Here is a 14,320-nt window from a genome sequence, read left to right as displayed (position 1 = left end):
GCATTCATGGACAGAGGACTGTTCTCTCGGGATGGACTTCACCTGAGTAGAGAGGGAAATAGACTTCTAGGATGGAGGCGGGCACAACTGATTAAGAGAGCTTTAAACTAGGAATTTGGGGGAGCTGGTGGGAGATGTCCAGGTAATCTCCACACCAGATTTTAACGTTGAGAGGGACGAAAACGAAGTAAGAAAGGATACAGCCGTGGGTAGCCCAATCAGGTAAAGAATGTGAGCGAAGCCAAACAGCAAAAATTAAGATGTTTGTACACTAATGCGAGGAGCCTAGGTAACAAAATGGAGGAACTAGAGCTACTGGTGCAGGAAGTGAAACCAGATATTATAGGGATAACAGAAACATGGTGGAATAGCAGTCATGACTAGAGTATGGGTATTGAAGGGTATGTGCTGTTTAGGAAAGACAGAAATAAAGGCAAGGTGATGGAGTAGCATTGTATATCAATGAGGAGGTAGACTGTGAAGAAATAAGAGATGGAATGGATAAGACAGAGTCTGTCTGGGCAAAAATCACACTGGGGAAGAAAGCTACTAGAGGCTCCCCTGGGATAGTGCTTGGGGTGTGCTATAGACCACTGGGATCAGATTTGGATATGGATAGAGACCTCTTTAATGTTTTTAATGAGGTAAATAGTAATGGGAATTGTGTGATCATGGGGGACTAACTTCCCAGATATAGACTGGAGGACAAGTGCTAGTAATAGTAATAGGGCTCAGATTTTCCTGAATGTGATAGCTGATGGATTCCTTCACCAAGTAGTTGCTGAACCAACAAGAGGAGATGCCATTTTAGATTTGGTGTTGGTGAGTAGTGAGGACCTCACAGAAGAAATGGTTGTAGGGGACAGCCTTGGTTCGAGCGATCATGAGCTAATTCAGTTCAAACTAAATGGAAGGATAAACAAAAATAGATCTGTGACTAGGGTTTTTGATTTCAAAAGGGCTAATTAGTTAGGGAAGTAGACTGGACTGAAAAACTTGTGGATCTAAAGGAGGAGGCGGCCTGGAATTACTTCAAGTTAAAGTTGCAGAAACTATCAGAAGCCTCCATCCCAAGAAAGGGGAAAAAATTCATTGGCAGGAGTTGTAGACCAAGCTGGATGAGCAAGCATCTCAGAGAGGCGATTAAGAAAAAGCAGAAAGCATACAAGGAGTGGAAGATGGGAGGGATCAGCAAGGAAAGCTACCTTATTGAGGTCAGAACATGTAGGGATAAAGCGAGAAAGGCCAAAAGTCATGTAGAATTGGACCTTGCAAAGGGAATTAAAACCAATGGTAAAAAGGTTCTATCGTCATATAAATAAGAAAAAAACAAAGAAGAAGAAGTGGGACCGCTAAACACTGAAATTGGAGTGGAGGTTAAGGATAATCTAGGCATGGCCTAATATCTAAACAAATACTTGTCTCAGTCTTTAATGAGGAGGTTAGGGATAATGGTAGGACGACAAATGAGAATGAGAATATGGAGGTAGATATTACCACATCTGACATGGAAGCCAAACTTGAACAGCTTAATGGGACTAAATCGGGGGGGCCCAGATAATCTTCATCCAAGAATATTAAAGGAACTGGCACATGAAACTGCAAGCCCATTAGCAAGAATTTTTAATGAATCTGTAAACTCAGGGGTTGTACCGTATGACTAGAGAATTACTAACACAGTTCCTATTTTTAAGAAAGGAAAAAAAAGTAATCCGGGTAACTACAGGCCTGTTAGTTTGACATCTGTAGTATGCAAGGTCTTGGAAAAATTTTTGAAGAAAGTAGTTAACGACATTGAAGTCAATGGTAATTGGGACAAAATACAACATGGTTTTAAAAAAGGTAGACCAACCAACCTGATCTTCTTTGAGAAGATAACAGATTTTTTAAACAAAGGAAACGCAGTGGATCTAATTTACCTCGATTTCAGTAAAGCATTTGATACGATTTTACATGGGGAATTATCAGCTAAATTGGAAAAGATGGGGAACAACATGAAAATTGAAAGGTGGATAAGGAACTGGTTAAAGGGGAGACTACAATGGGTCATGCTGAAAGGTGAACTGTCAGGCTGGAAGTTCCTCAGGGATCAGTTTTGGGTTTGATCTTTTTATTACTGACCTTGGCACAAAAAGCAGGAATGTGCTAATAAAGTTTGCGGATGACACAAAGCTGGGAGGTATTGCCACTACAGAGAAGGACCAGGATATCATACAGGAAGATCTGGATGACCTTGTAAACTGGAGTAATAGTAATAGGATGAAATTTAGTAGTGAAAAGTGCAAGGTCATGCATTTAGGGATTAATAACAAAAAAATTTGTTATAAGCTGGGGACACATCACTTGGAAGTAACAGAGGAGGAGAAGGACCTTGGAGTATTGGTTGATCACAGGATGACTATGAGCCGCCAATATGATATGGCCGTGGAAAAAGCTAATGCGGTCTTAGGATGCATCAGGCGAGGTATTTCCAGTAGAGATAATGTGTTAGTACCATTATACAAGGCACTAGTGAGACCTCATCTGGAATACTGTGTGCAGTTCTGGTCTCCCATGTTTAAGAAGGATGAATTCAAACTGGAACAGGTACACAGAAGGGCAACTGGGATGATCCGAGGAATGAAAAACCTGTCTTATGAAAGGAGACTCAAAAAGCTTGGCTTGTTTAGCCTAACCAAAAGAAGGCTGAGGGGAGATATGATTTCTCTCTATAAATATATCAGAGGGATAAATACCATGGGGGAGAGGAATTATTTAAGCTCACTACCAGTGTGGACACAAGAACAAATGGATATAAACTGGCCACCAGGAAGTTTAGACTTGAAATTAGACTAAGGTTTTTAACCATCAGAGGAGTGAAGTTCTGGAACGGCCTTCCAAGGGGAGCAGTGGGGGCAAAAGACATATCTGGCTTCAAGACAAAACTTGATAAGTTTATGGAGGAGATGGTATGATTGGATAGCCTAATTTTGGCAATTAATTGATCTTTGACTATTAGCGGTATATATGCCCAATGGTCTGTGATGGGATGTTAGATGGGGTGTGATCTGAGTTACTACAGAGAATTCTTTCCTGGGTGTCTGGCTGGTGAGTCTTGCCCACATGCTCAGGGTTTAGCTGATCGCCATATTGGGGGTCAGGAAGGAATTTTCCTCCAGAGCAGATTGGCAGAGGCCCTGGGGGTTTTTCACCTTCCTCTGCAGCATGGGGCATGGGTCACTTGCTGAAGGATTCTCTGCACCTTCAAGCCTTTAAACCATGATTTGAGGACTTCAATAGCTCAGACATAGGTTAGGGGTTTGTTACAGGAGCGGGTGGGTGAGATTCTGTGGCCTGCATTGTGCAGGTGAGACTTGACGATCATAATGGTCCCTTCTGACCTTAAAGTCTATGATTCTGTGATTCTATGATTTGAGTGCTCAGCACACTTCTGCATATCAGGCCCCAGGAGAGTGAGTCAGGCACCCAAAATATGAGGCACACATAATTAGTGACCACCTGTGAAAAATTGGTTCAAGTAGCTTTCCTAGCATCACACAAGAACTCTGTGGCCCAGGCAGGAATAGAATCTAATCCTGCAGGCAGCACTCAACTGCCTTAACCATGAGACTGTCCTTTATGTTCCTGTGTGCCATACCCCTCTTCTGTCACTACACACCTTCCAACATCTGGAAGTAAAGAAGCAGGAGCCCTACTGGCAACACTCTCCTTTATTATATAATCCTGATTCATTCCCAGAGCACAGTTCATGCTGAGCTTTAAATGAGGCAGAGGTCTTGAAGAAAAAGTAGTTTGTGATCATGGTGTTAAAAAGACTATCCTCATATGCGCAAGGGGACCAGATTAAGATTAAATGGGTCTCTGAGTCATCAGTTTGGACCTTAGATCCACAGAACGGACCTATATCACTTAAGCTAATAAAGTAACTGATAGCACTAATAGGCTGTTATCCTCTGTGTGGACAAGTGACTACAGGGGGATCAGACACACACTTTGCCAGTGGATTTCACAGCTACCTGCTGACAGCAGAGGGTTGTTAGACTCATGGCTCCTGGGTTCAATCGGAGGAGAGTGTTCTCTAATGGTTATAGACCCTTCTGCCCTTGTGCTCCCAGCCTGTCTCCTTCTGCTCCCATCCATCTTCCACCTTATCACCTCCACTCCCACCCTCCAGCTCCTGCCTGCCTCCTTCCTCCAACCTCTGCATTCCAATTAGGTGTTCCCCCCCCTCTCCTCCTCACCTGGTTGCTAAGGGACTGATGTGGGGGGGACCAAGGCAGGGGCATTTAGAGCACAGGAAACAGTCTCCCTGCTATCAGTTCCACTATCTGACACCACAGCTGCCTTTTGCAGCCTGGGGGAGCAATTGCAGGGAAAGTCTTATTCAGTGCATGAGCTGAAGCATGCTCCTTTATTCTGTGGAGATTGTGCACATGCAGTCCAGTCGGCAGGTACAAGCCATGAGGAGAGATTAGCTACCAGACTAGTAAATCTCTACTGAGCATGTGTGAACTAAGATTTTTCAAAGACTTATAGCCGGGCCACATTTGGGTGGATTTTCACAGGGATGGCAAAAAAGGCACCACCCCCCCGCCAAATTTCAAGTACCTGCTTCAAAACAGGGAAGCATTCAAGTTTCTCAGCACAACAGCTGTAAGAATTTTTTAAATATAGGAATACAATGCATTTTCCCCTATGGTCACTCACAAATGGCAGAACCATTTTTGCTGAAGTTTTCCAAACAATTTCAGTCTGAGGCAGACACCTAACTTGGAAAAATTTAGCCCAAATGATTTGAGTTTGGCAAAGTTATTGAAAAAACAGGGTTTTACAACAGGAAATACCAGGTGACCTTAACTTTAGGCCGTGCTACCAGCTTCTCCTATCATATGGTGTAACAACAGCTCACCTGAATTCTCCCAGGGCATCCGTGACACGGCTGATATAAACCTGTACTCTTAGGCTGGATTCTGCTATTTTTCTACAGAGGATCATGGCCTTGAACAATAAAAAGTGACATCTTAAAGAATGCAAAAATAGTTTATATCATCTTTATAGGCTCATCAACGTGTCTGAATTGATGAACAGACATTGTGGCTCGAGCCCTGATGCTATGCGGCCACTTAGGATAGCAAGAGCTGCCCACATCCCCGTGTGTGACTGTGTAAAACCAATCTAGGACATGTGACTAGGTGCGTGGCGGGAGGAGAGAAAGGGCTGTACACCAGATACTCTCCTCCCCACCAGCCCTTTCAAAGCAAGCATGCACACTCTCCCATAATGCATCAACCAGTTGAAAAAACATCTAAATGGGAGAAAAGGACCACCCCTACCCCCAAATCCTCCTTCCAATGCAAGGAGAGAACCTAGGGAAGGACTGTGGTCCTGAGGCACAACTTTTTCCAATGCAGTTAGTAAGGCAGAAAAGCTATGTGCTACCCCCCATGCAGGGCTCAGTCTGCAGGTTGGCTTCACCCTGTGGTTATTTATGCCTTTCTAGGCTCTAGAATATTCCATCCCTACTTAGTGCTTATTCTTCAGACTCCACTAAATAGCATTCTGTACCTTTTCAATTGCACTCTTTAACTTGTTCATATGGGATTCAAATAGAGGGAAGTGAGAGAAAAAGAAGTCCTGGAAGTTCCTCTGTGCATCTTCTCCTTCAGGCAGAGAGAAAATTATGCTGATGGCAATTTTTTTCCTCCGAATCATAGCAGGATTGGAACTGCAGCTTTCATCAGCCACGCTAAAAGTCTCTTCAGTGGACCTGCAATGAGAGAAATGGTAGGCCAGTTACCCTGTGTGTTTCCTACATTTGTATACGATGCATAGTTCTGTATGCCAGCAAGAGATTCTAACCATACCTCCAAGTCTCCTTCAATGCCCTGCAAAAATTTTGCCCCCGCTTACTTCCCTACTTAAAAATGTCACTCACTCAGATAGCAAAACGTTCTCAGTGGCACAACTCAAACTACGGAACCCTTTGCTAGAATGCAAGACACCTTTTCATTAAAGCTTTCCTCTAGGAATAGCACCCATAAACAGAACCCCTGAAAACACTTCTGTGTGGGTATTTCAAATGCCTGATAAGAATTAGTACATTTATCATAATACCGCTGTGTGGTAGGGGCTATTACTGCCATTTTACAGATGGGCAATGAAAGCACACAGCACATAACTTCCCAAAGGTCACAAAGGAAGTCCGTGGCAGATCTGGAAAGTGAATCCTGGTCGGCTGAGTCCCAGTTCAGCTCCATAACCTCAAAAACATCTTATTAAATTCACATAATCCTGTTCATGGCAGAATTCAGAAAGTTTGTTATTTGTACAGAGATTAAGTATCTACTCCATAAGCTTACTAATTGAGAAGTAAAGCCTTTACTGAAGACAAACCATCACCACTTTGATACTAACTTGAGTCACGTATCTTGATATAAAATGCTAGTGGAGACAACACACTCATTTCCCCCGCTCGATGTAGCTAGTCGGTAAGCAGTAAGTGTGTGGCCATGTTGTCTTGACCTCAATTACCTGCATCCAGGTAAAAACTGCCTCTGCCTTATCTCCGCTAGGACGTGACATCAGGATAGCTCTCTCCAAGTAAAAAAAAACAAACCACACTTTTTTTTTTGCAGTTGTTTTGTGTAGAGCTAAACAGAACCAAGTTAAACAGGTAATGTCGCTACTTTCACTTTCCCACTCCTACCAGTCCTCTCTGTTCCCTTTCTATCTTGTTCTATCTTATGGCAGCATCCCTGAGTTTCAAGGAGTAATTTTATATCACTTAAGAGCTTTGCTTCCTGCTCCAATCAGCCACAAACTAAGTCATGGCAACTGCACAAAGTAATCTCAATAGAAACCACAGAAATACATGGTGGAATAGTGCAGGACTTCTCAGCCTGTAAGGTATGACCCAGAAGCCAGTCATGGGTTGTCCCCTCCTCATCGGGTTGTGATAGCTTTAACTTCTAGGCACCATCTCTCAAACACTGGGAGTTCCAAAGTGTCAATGAGTACAGTATGCAGCAACTTGTGAATGCAGCACCAGGCATATGATCAAGAGTGAGAGAGACAAGTCATCAGAAAGTGTTTGGAGTCAGAGAGCAAGAAACTGATGGTCCATGATGAAAACTATCTAGCTTTACATATACTTAGGGGTCTGACTGGAAAAAATAAGTCGTGGCTATCTCTGATGCTCAGCTCACTCAACACCAAAATGAGACATTGCTTACAGTAGAGCGTGTAGACCCTCATAAAACGGTTTCATTTCCTGTAAGCTAGGATCAGCAATGGAATAGTTAACCATGCTGACATTAAGTTTTTAGGGTTAACGTCCTATCACGAGGAGAAAGTTCGCAAGTGCCAGAGCTATGGCAGATACAGGCAGACAGTTGAACTCCGTTTACATTTTGATGGTTATGGTCTCAGCTATAAAGACTAGAGAACCTATTTAAGGGGAAATTTTGAGTCTACAACACAAGATGGAGATGCCAAGAAGAGATTAAATGAGCACCTATTGGTAGCTGCTCCTTCGCAGGCCAGTCTGATCCCTACATTTACTGACCACAATGAATTTCTAAAGGCATTGTGACTATGTCTACCCTGCAATAAGAAAAGGAGTACTTGTGGCACCTTAGAGACTAACACATTTATTTGAGCATAAGCTTTCGTGAGCTACAGCTAACTTCATCGGATGCATTCAGTGGGTGAGCTGTAGCTTACGCTCAAATAAATGTGTTAGTCTCTAAGGTGCCACAAGTACTCCTTTTCTTTTTGCGAATACAGACTAACACGGCTGCTACTCTGAAACCTACCCTGCAAAAAGACACCCAAATACCTCATAATGAACATGCCAGAAAGCCAGTAGTTTTGAGGCTTTTAACTGCCATAAACCAGAACAGTGCTTTTCAAAAAGCTACTTCTGTCTCAGAAATACAGCATAGAATGCCTTTACAGCTTTTTTTTTTTTTTTTTTTTTTTAAAAACAGACTATTACAATACAGCGTCATGTAACTGGCAAGGTATATATCCTACCGTCCATTATCAAGGTCACTGAAGTCATGTTTCAGGGTGGAAAGGAGAGAGTAATCTTGCATAGTTTAAATGCACCCAATCGCCAATAATGCTGTCAGATGCCAAAGGATTGTCAGAAAACCACATCAGAAAATAAAAGATATGTGCAATGCAACTCTGAGTCTACTGACGTTGCTGGCTTTGGAGAAGTCATTGCAATTAACTGAACTAAAAGAACGTTTCAGAGCGTATAATATTGTGCCAATCTCTAAAAATACTACTGGTAAATTCGTAGCATTTTCATTTTTTTTTTAAAAAAGGAAAGCCTTAGATAGATGTTGTTAAATCCATACTGACTACACTTCAGTTGAAACAAGCAAAAAGGCGGGCAAAAAGACAAGGCAAAAGCTGGCTATTTTAACTGAGGCCTGTGCATTTTTGGAAACTCATTCTAAGCAGAAACTGTTTTCTGGCTGATCTATTTGATGAGTTGAATATACTAAATTTGTCACCACACAGAGTCATTAAAGAGAAAACTGAGCTTGTGGGAAACAAGAGCTCAAGATGATAACCTCATTTGAACTCCTTAGTAACTTTTGTGCAAAAATAAATATTCCCATGGACTTTGTGAAAGGGACAGTAAATCAACATACAAGAAACACTGCAAACTGAGTTCTTGTACAGTTTCCCATAGTTTGAGATTGAGAAACAGAAGTCTGACTGTGTGAGAACCCTTTTCAACAAAGCTGCTAATTGTGCTCGACTGACAAGTAACCATATGGAGCTGCAGATAGAAGTTCTATTTTCTTTGGGCAGTTGGTCTAAAGATCGGTCAGATGCTGTGCAGTTTTAGCTGTATGAATTAAAGCACAGATTCAGCTCCTATTGAGATCAATAGCAAAAATTCGTTGTTTCAGTGGTACTTGATTGTTTGAACAAATGAACGTTTGAACATAGCAACAACACCTGTAATGCTTGACAGCCTAACTATTGGATCTAAAATATCTTTGTGCAATTTCCTTTTCGACTCTGGCTGTGATGAAAGCAAATGCACAGAAGTCATTTACCTCTGGAGAAAGATTTGATGCTGCATACTGCAAATACTACACCAAGAACAGAGAAACTAATGTTCAGCAAGCAGGCTTAATTTTTGTCTTTACGGATAAGAAGTTACCACTTTCAGTTACAAAAACACTGAAATATATTTGAGAATGAACTTTTTTTTTAAAATGCCTCTTTAAATGAGATTTTAATCAAAGAATCTTTTTACACTAATTTAACTGATCACTATAAGATGATCTAAATTGAACACAATTTAATTAACTACCCAATGCCTTGTGCATTACATTAGTTTTTGAACTTGAGGTCGCTTTTTCATATGGTGGGTTTCAGGATAATTTATTTGGCCCACAGACCAAAAGAAAGTCACTGTAGTATAGCATCCAAAATATCTGTCTGTAGCAATGATTAATGGAACAGAGATATGGGGCATGTAAATGGTTCTTCCAAGGTGTTTGTAGGGCACTTAATAAATATACAAGTTAAACAGGCTAAGACAACCTGTGACCCATTGGCTAAGTATCCCTTCCAACAGTAAAAGCCACAGAGGGGGCTTTTCATGTGGGAAATCTGTACATGGAATCTCTGTAAGAGAATCAACTATGTCATCTCATTGGGGAGAAATGGGCTTTGCATCTCCTTGGTAAAGGCTACGGGAGCACTTGCATGAGCCTGGAAAACCCTCAGAATCCACAAGTGGACAGGGTTATCAGCCCCTAGCACCTCCAGCTCCTTAGCAGTGGCTGACCTCAGCTTCCCTAAAAACTGAATACAGCATTAAGTTGGATGACCTTTTCCAGGTAACTTCCACCACACTGGAGGGCAAGGGGAGAGAATGAAAGCCAATTCCCAAAGTTTGCATCCAGTTCACACTGTTCCTAATCTGCACAGAGAGGGGTCCACTGGCTTCAGACCTGTAAGCACGCATGCACATATGCAGGTCCATTTGTGAGTGAGGGAGGTAGTGGAGAGGCATTGCCCATCTTGCTATGAAAAAGCAAGACTGTCTAGAAGCCAAGTCTTGATGCACCCCATGACATTTTTGTCAGACCAGTGGCAAATGTACTGAAGTTATTATAGCCAAGCTTTGGGTCATCACTCTCTTTTTTCAAGTTGTGCCAAAATCACGCTTGAGGCATCCTGTACATACCAAGAGAGTTGTCATGGTCTATTGCACCAGAGTTTTGTTAACTAGTCACTAATCAGGTTGTTATAGTAGAATATAATTGTGCCACCTATGGTGTTACATTCTCCCCCATGTCAGTAGGTAGCTCTGTTCTTCCAGTAACAGCTGAGAGTTTAATTTTCTTGTTTGAATGGGTGCCTCAGAGATAAATGATAATCCTTCATTTGAAATGTGTTCATTTTCAACCTCATTTTGTAGCCATTCATTTGTAATAATCTTAAACAACACTAGGATGTAGGAGAGATCAGACTGTTACTAGGAGAAAAAAACATGAAATTGACTTGCCCCATTAAGAACAGAGACTTGGCCAATTTCAGCAAATGCAGCCCAATTGCTATTGTATTCCAGCAGGGAGAAGCTCACAACACTCACCACCTTGGAATAATTCCATTTTCTAAACTCGTCGTTTGACTTCGGAGCCAGCGGCGCTGGTAGCTGCTGGAAGAGGAGGATGAGGAACTTGGTGATGGAAACGGTGTAATCAAAAGACTGCTCAGAGATGCTGTCAAGAAACACACACATGAACATTTCGTAGGGTGCCGAGTAAATAATACTTTTCCCTTTGGCCAGGTTAACATGAGTATAATTTTTGCCTTTTGGTTCTCTCATTTTTTTTAAAAAACAGCAGTTTTCCTTTCAGTCTGACTCATTCCCAGCAGGTGAAATCATAATTATTTTAATTATTCTTACTGCCTTAACATAGTAGGAGACTTTTTTCTTAACAGCACCAGAATGTTATATGTAGTGGAGACTACATTGATGGAGTCTCTCTCCTCTGTGCTGGCTTTCTACTCCTCTGAAGCAATCTGTCCTAAGAGATGTTGCCAGTCATGACAGGCAGGCCAACCTCTACCCACTGCTTTTCCTCCCACTGAGCAAAAATCCTCCCCCTTCTTTTCTTTAGTGGAAGCGCTACTGTTGATTTCTTCCCTAACTTATACGTTTATATTACTGAAGTATTACATAGATGAGAACCAAATGAGTTAATGTTGTAAAGGCAGAGTATCAGAAGACACATCCCCTTTCTTACTGATTTGTAGGGGAGAAGGGGAAGAGTATGTCCCAGCAGCAGAGCGGATGAGCAGAAACCTAGTTCATAGGGAAGGGAACGGCTCAACAGATCCACAAGTTCATGTGGATGTGCTATAAGCAGCGATATCCAAACTCCACCCCACTGGGCAAAACCTGAATCTGTTGAGTCACTCTGCTAAAAAGCTTTGCTTTCATCAAATGGGAGAAAAAGAAACACAGATACCTGACCGAGCAATGCCGCTGTCTCTGTCCTCATTTTGCCCTCTGCTAGGCATATCAACAGGTGTGCTATGTGCTAAAGTAAACAGATCAGATCAACAGAAAACATTACATGCTGCCTCATATTGTTTGTCAATGTTAAGCAAAGTCTATGTTTAAAGACCACACATACAGCAAAGTCACATCCAGTGCAGTTAATTTAAGCAATAGCTATGTCCACAGTGTGTGGGCAGATAAAAAAATTCAGTGTTTGAAGAGGTGATAGCAAGCAATATTTCAATACTGAACACTACTAGTGGGATTGAATTTTTTTTATTTTAGACTAAAATACTTTCTAAATACCTGTAGGAATCAGAACATGAATTTATATACACTGAAAAAGTCACACAGCTGAGAATCAGCCCCATGAAAGTGTCTCAGGTAGAATACCCCAAAATGGGAGCACCCAAAATCTCTAGTTATGTTTGAAAATCCTGAGTTAGTTTATTTTTGTAGCATCACTGGCATTGAAGAGGCTAACAATACTTTATACGGAGTATCAGTTTCAGTTGTTTTTAAATTAACCGCTATGCTTGTTTTATAGCATGAAGCAAAAACTCAATCCAGTGTAGATCACCGGTAAGTGTTAGTAGCACATATTCATTTAACTTATGAAGCATGCAAGATTTGAGAGAGAAGTGAAGTAACTTTTCATTTTTGAAATCAACAGGATCAATTAGATCCAAGGTTTCCCCAACAGCACGAGTACTAGTCAGGCCTGTAAAAGGATCTTTACATGTGTAAAGGAGACTAAATGCTACTTTCGAATTTAAGATAAAGCCTTTAATATTGTAAAGTCAAAACTTAAACACTTCCAGATTCAGTTCAATAATGTCTTAAAAGAGTTGCCATCCAGTGAAAAAAAATCCACAGGTCAGAAGATATGGAAGGAAAGCAAAGAGGGAAAGAAGCAAAAGGGAACGGCACACCAGCAAGAGATCAAGTGTAGACCAGGAAACATAAATCCTCTTAGAAACATAAGGGCTCACTTATTATTGAATACACATTACATTAGGAAGTTTCCTTAATGTGAACATTTGTGGTAGAAGTGGGAGGGAAGAACAGGAAGCAATTTAATGCAGCCTGGTATTTCCAGAAGGCTTGAGTCAAAATATAAAGCCAATATGTGTCTATCATCAATATCTTTGTCACTTTAGCCCTTCGTTTCTAGAGTGTAATTATGGACCTCCTGACAAGATTCAGAAGAAGCTGGGTTACTGTGGGTGGGTGGGTCACAGTGTGCTCAGCATTCCACACAAACCTGCAAAGAAAGAAGCACTCCGGATGAGCCGGAGGGGAACTCCTTCAGATACACCCTGCAGCACTTTGCTGCTGCACAGCTGTAACACACCTAAAACAGCAACGCAGAGAGAACGCAAGACAAACAAACAAACAAAAAACAATTAAAGACAACGCAGGGGGAAATAATTTAAAAGAAAAAAACAAACAAAAACAAAAACAGATGGTCTCATCAGGAAAAGATTTTTTTAAAATAAAATAAAGAAATATTTACCTAGATTACTTCCACTACGGCAAGTGCCCAAACCATTTTGATTAGAGCTCAGTTTTCCAAGACTGGGATCTTGGTTGATGTATTCAAAGCTATCTTGCAAGCTAAAAAGGGAGAAATATCAAAATTTCTAAGAAGGGGGATAGAATAGCTTCCACTAACATCAAACTACACTCTGTTTATTTGCTTTGTTATGTAAATCTAACTCACCACCCCAAGCTTAAAGATTAGCAGATATTCCTATATTATTGTCATAACCATACAGATAAGGGTAGCCTAGAATTCCTCCTTACCTGTAAGGTGTTAAGAAGCTCAAATAACCTGGCTGGCACCTGACCAGAAGGACCAATGGGGGAAAAAAAAAAAAAAAAGATACTTTCAAATGGAGGTGGGGGGGGGGAAGAGGGTGAAGGGACTTGGGGGGATATTTTAGGGAAACAGGAACTCAAAGTGGTCCTTTTTCTGAATCTTTGTCTAACTCACTTGGTAGTGGCAGCAGTCCCCATCCAAGGACAAGGAAGTATTTGTGCCTTGGGGAAGTTTTTAACCTAAGCTGGTAGAAATAAGCCTAGGAGGTCTTTCATGCTGGTCCCCACATCTGTACCCTAGAGCTCAGGGCTGGGAGGGAACCTTGACAATTATAACAGATATTTATAATGGAAAATAGATTGCGGAGGACTGTTAAGCTTTAAGACTGTACCTTTCAGAATTAACTAACTTTCCATGTTTGGTCTTTGCCCACAGTGATTTTGAGAGGTAGAGGGGAATGGAGCAAAATCTCATCAGCCATTTTTGAATGTGGAGAGAGAGACAGAGAGATGTAGAAAAATATATGCACACCTTCCTCATTATATTAAAAAGGCAACCTGTTGGCAGTGGGAAGTTGTTACTGAAGATAGAGACACTAAGCCTTTGAATGTTTATGCAGGCCTCTAAACTTTGAGTTTCACCCATTGCTCATCCAGAGCACACTTAAAGAGTCAAAGGGTACATATACACCGTAATTAAACACCCATTGCTGGCCTGGGTCATCGGACTGGTTCATTGGGCTTGGGATGTGGGGCTGTAAAATAGCTGTGAAGCTGTTCAGGCTTGGCCTGGAGCCCAAGCTCTAGGACCCCATAATGGGGGAGGGCCTCATAACCTGAGCTCCAGCTGAACCATCTACACTGCAATTTTTAGCCCTACAGCCTAAGCCACATGAGCCCAAGTCAGCTGACCTGGGCCAGCTGCTGCCATGCCGCGAGTCATTTATTCCAGTG

General features: G+C 41.6%; 1 protein-coding gene across 3 annotated transcripts in view; it reads right to left on the bottom strand.

Moving 5' to 3' along the window:
- The window catches only part of FNIP2 (folliculin interacting protein 2), a gene marked incomplete at its 5' end in the record, with an annotated part of 90,184 nt that overhangs the window by 24,311 nt on the left and 51,553 nt on the right, over positions 1–14,320 (bottom strand). For 2 of the 3 annotated variants that reach the window (XM_084626388.1, XM_084626387.1), the window contains 6 exons: positions 4,910–4,998; positions 5,566–5,767; positions 10,631–10,760; positions 11,514–11,585; positions 12,810–12,899; positions 13,062–13,162. In XM_084626388.1, coding sequence (XP_084482514.1) covers positions 4,910–4,998; positions 5,566–5,767; positions 10,631–10,760; positions 11,514–11,585; positions 12,810–12,899; positions 13,062–13,162 — 684 coding nt within the window. The remainder of the gene's footprint in view (positions 1–4,909; positions 4,999–5,565; positions 5,768–10,630; positions 10,761–11,513; positions 11,586–12,809; positions 12,900–13,061; positions 13,163–14,320) is intronic. The other variant, XM_084626389.1, reaches the window with a different exon arrangement.

This window comes from Lepidochelys olivacea (genome assembly GCF_965140295.1).
Source record: "Lepidochelys olivacea isolate rLepOli2 genome assembly, chromosome: 4".
NCBI classification, from domain to species: Eukaryota; Metazoa; Chordata; order Testudines; family Cheloniidae; genus Lepidochelys; species Lepidochelys olivacea.
The sequence above is the reverse complement of the archived record's forward strand: the minus strand, read 5'-3'. Positions and strand labels throughout refer to the sequence as shown.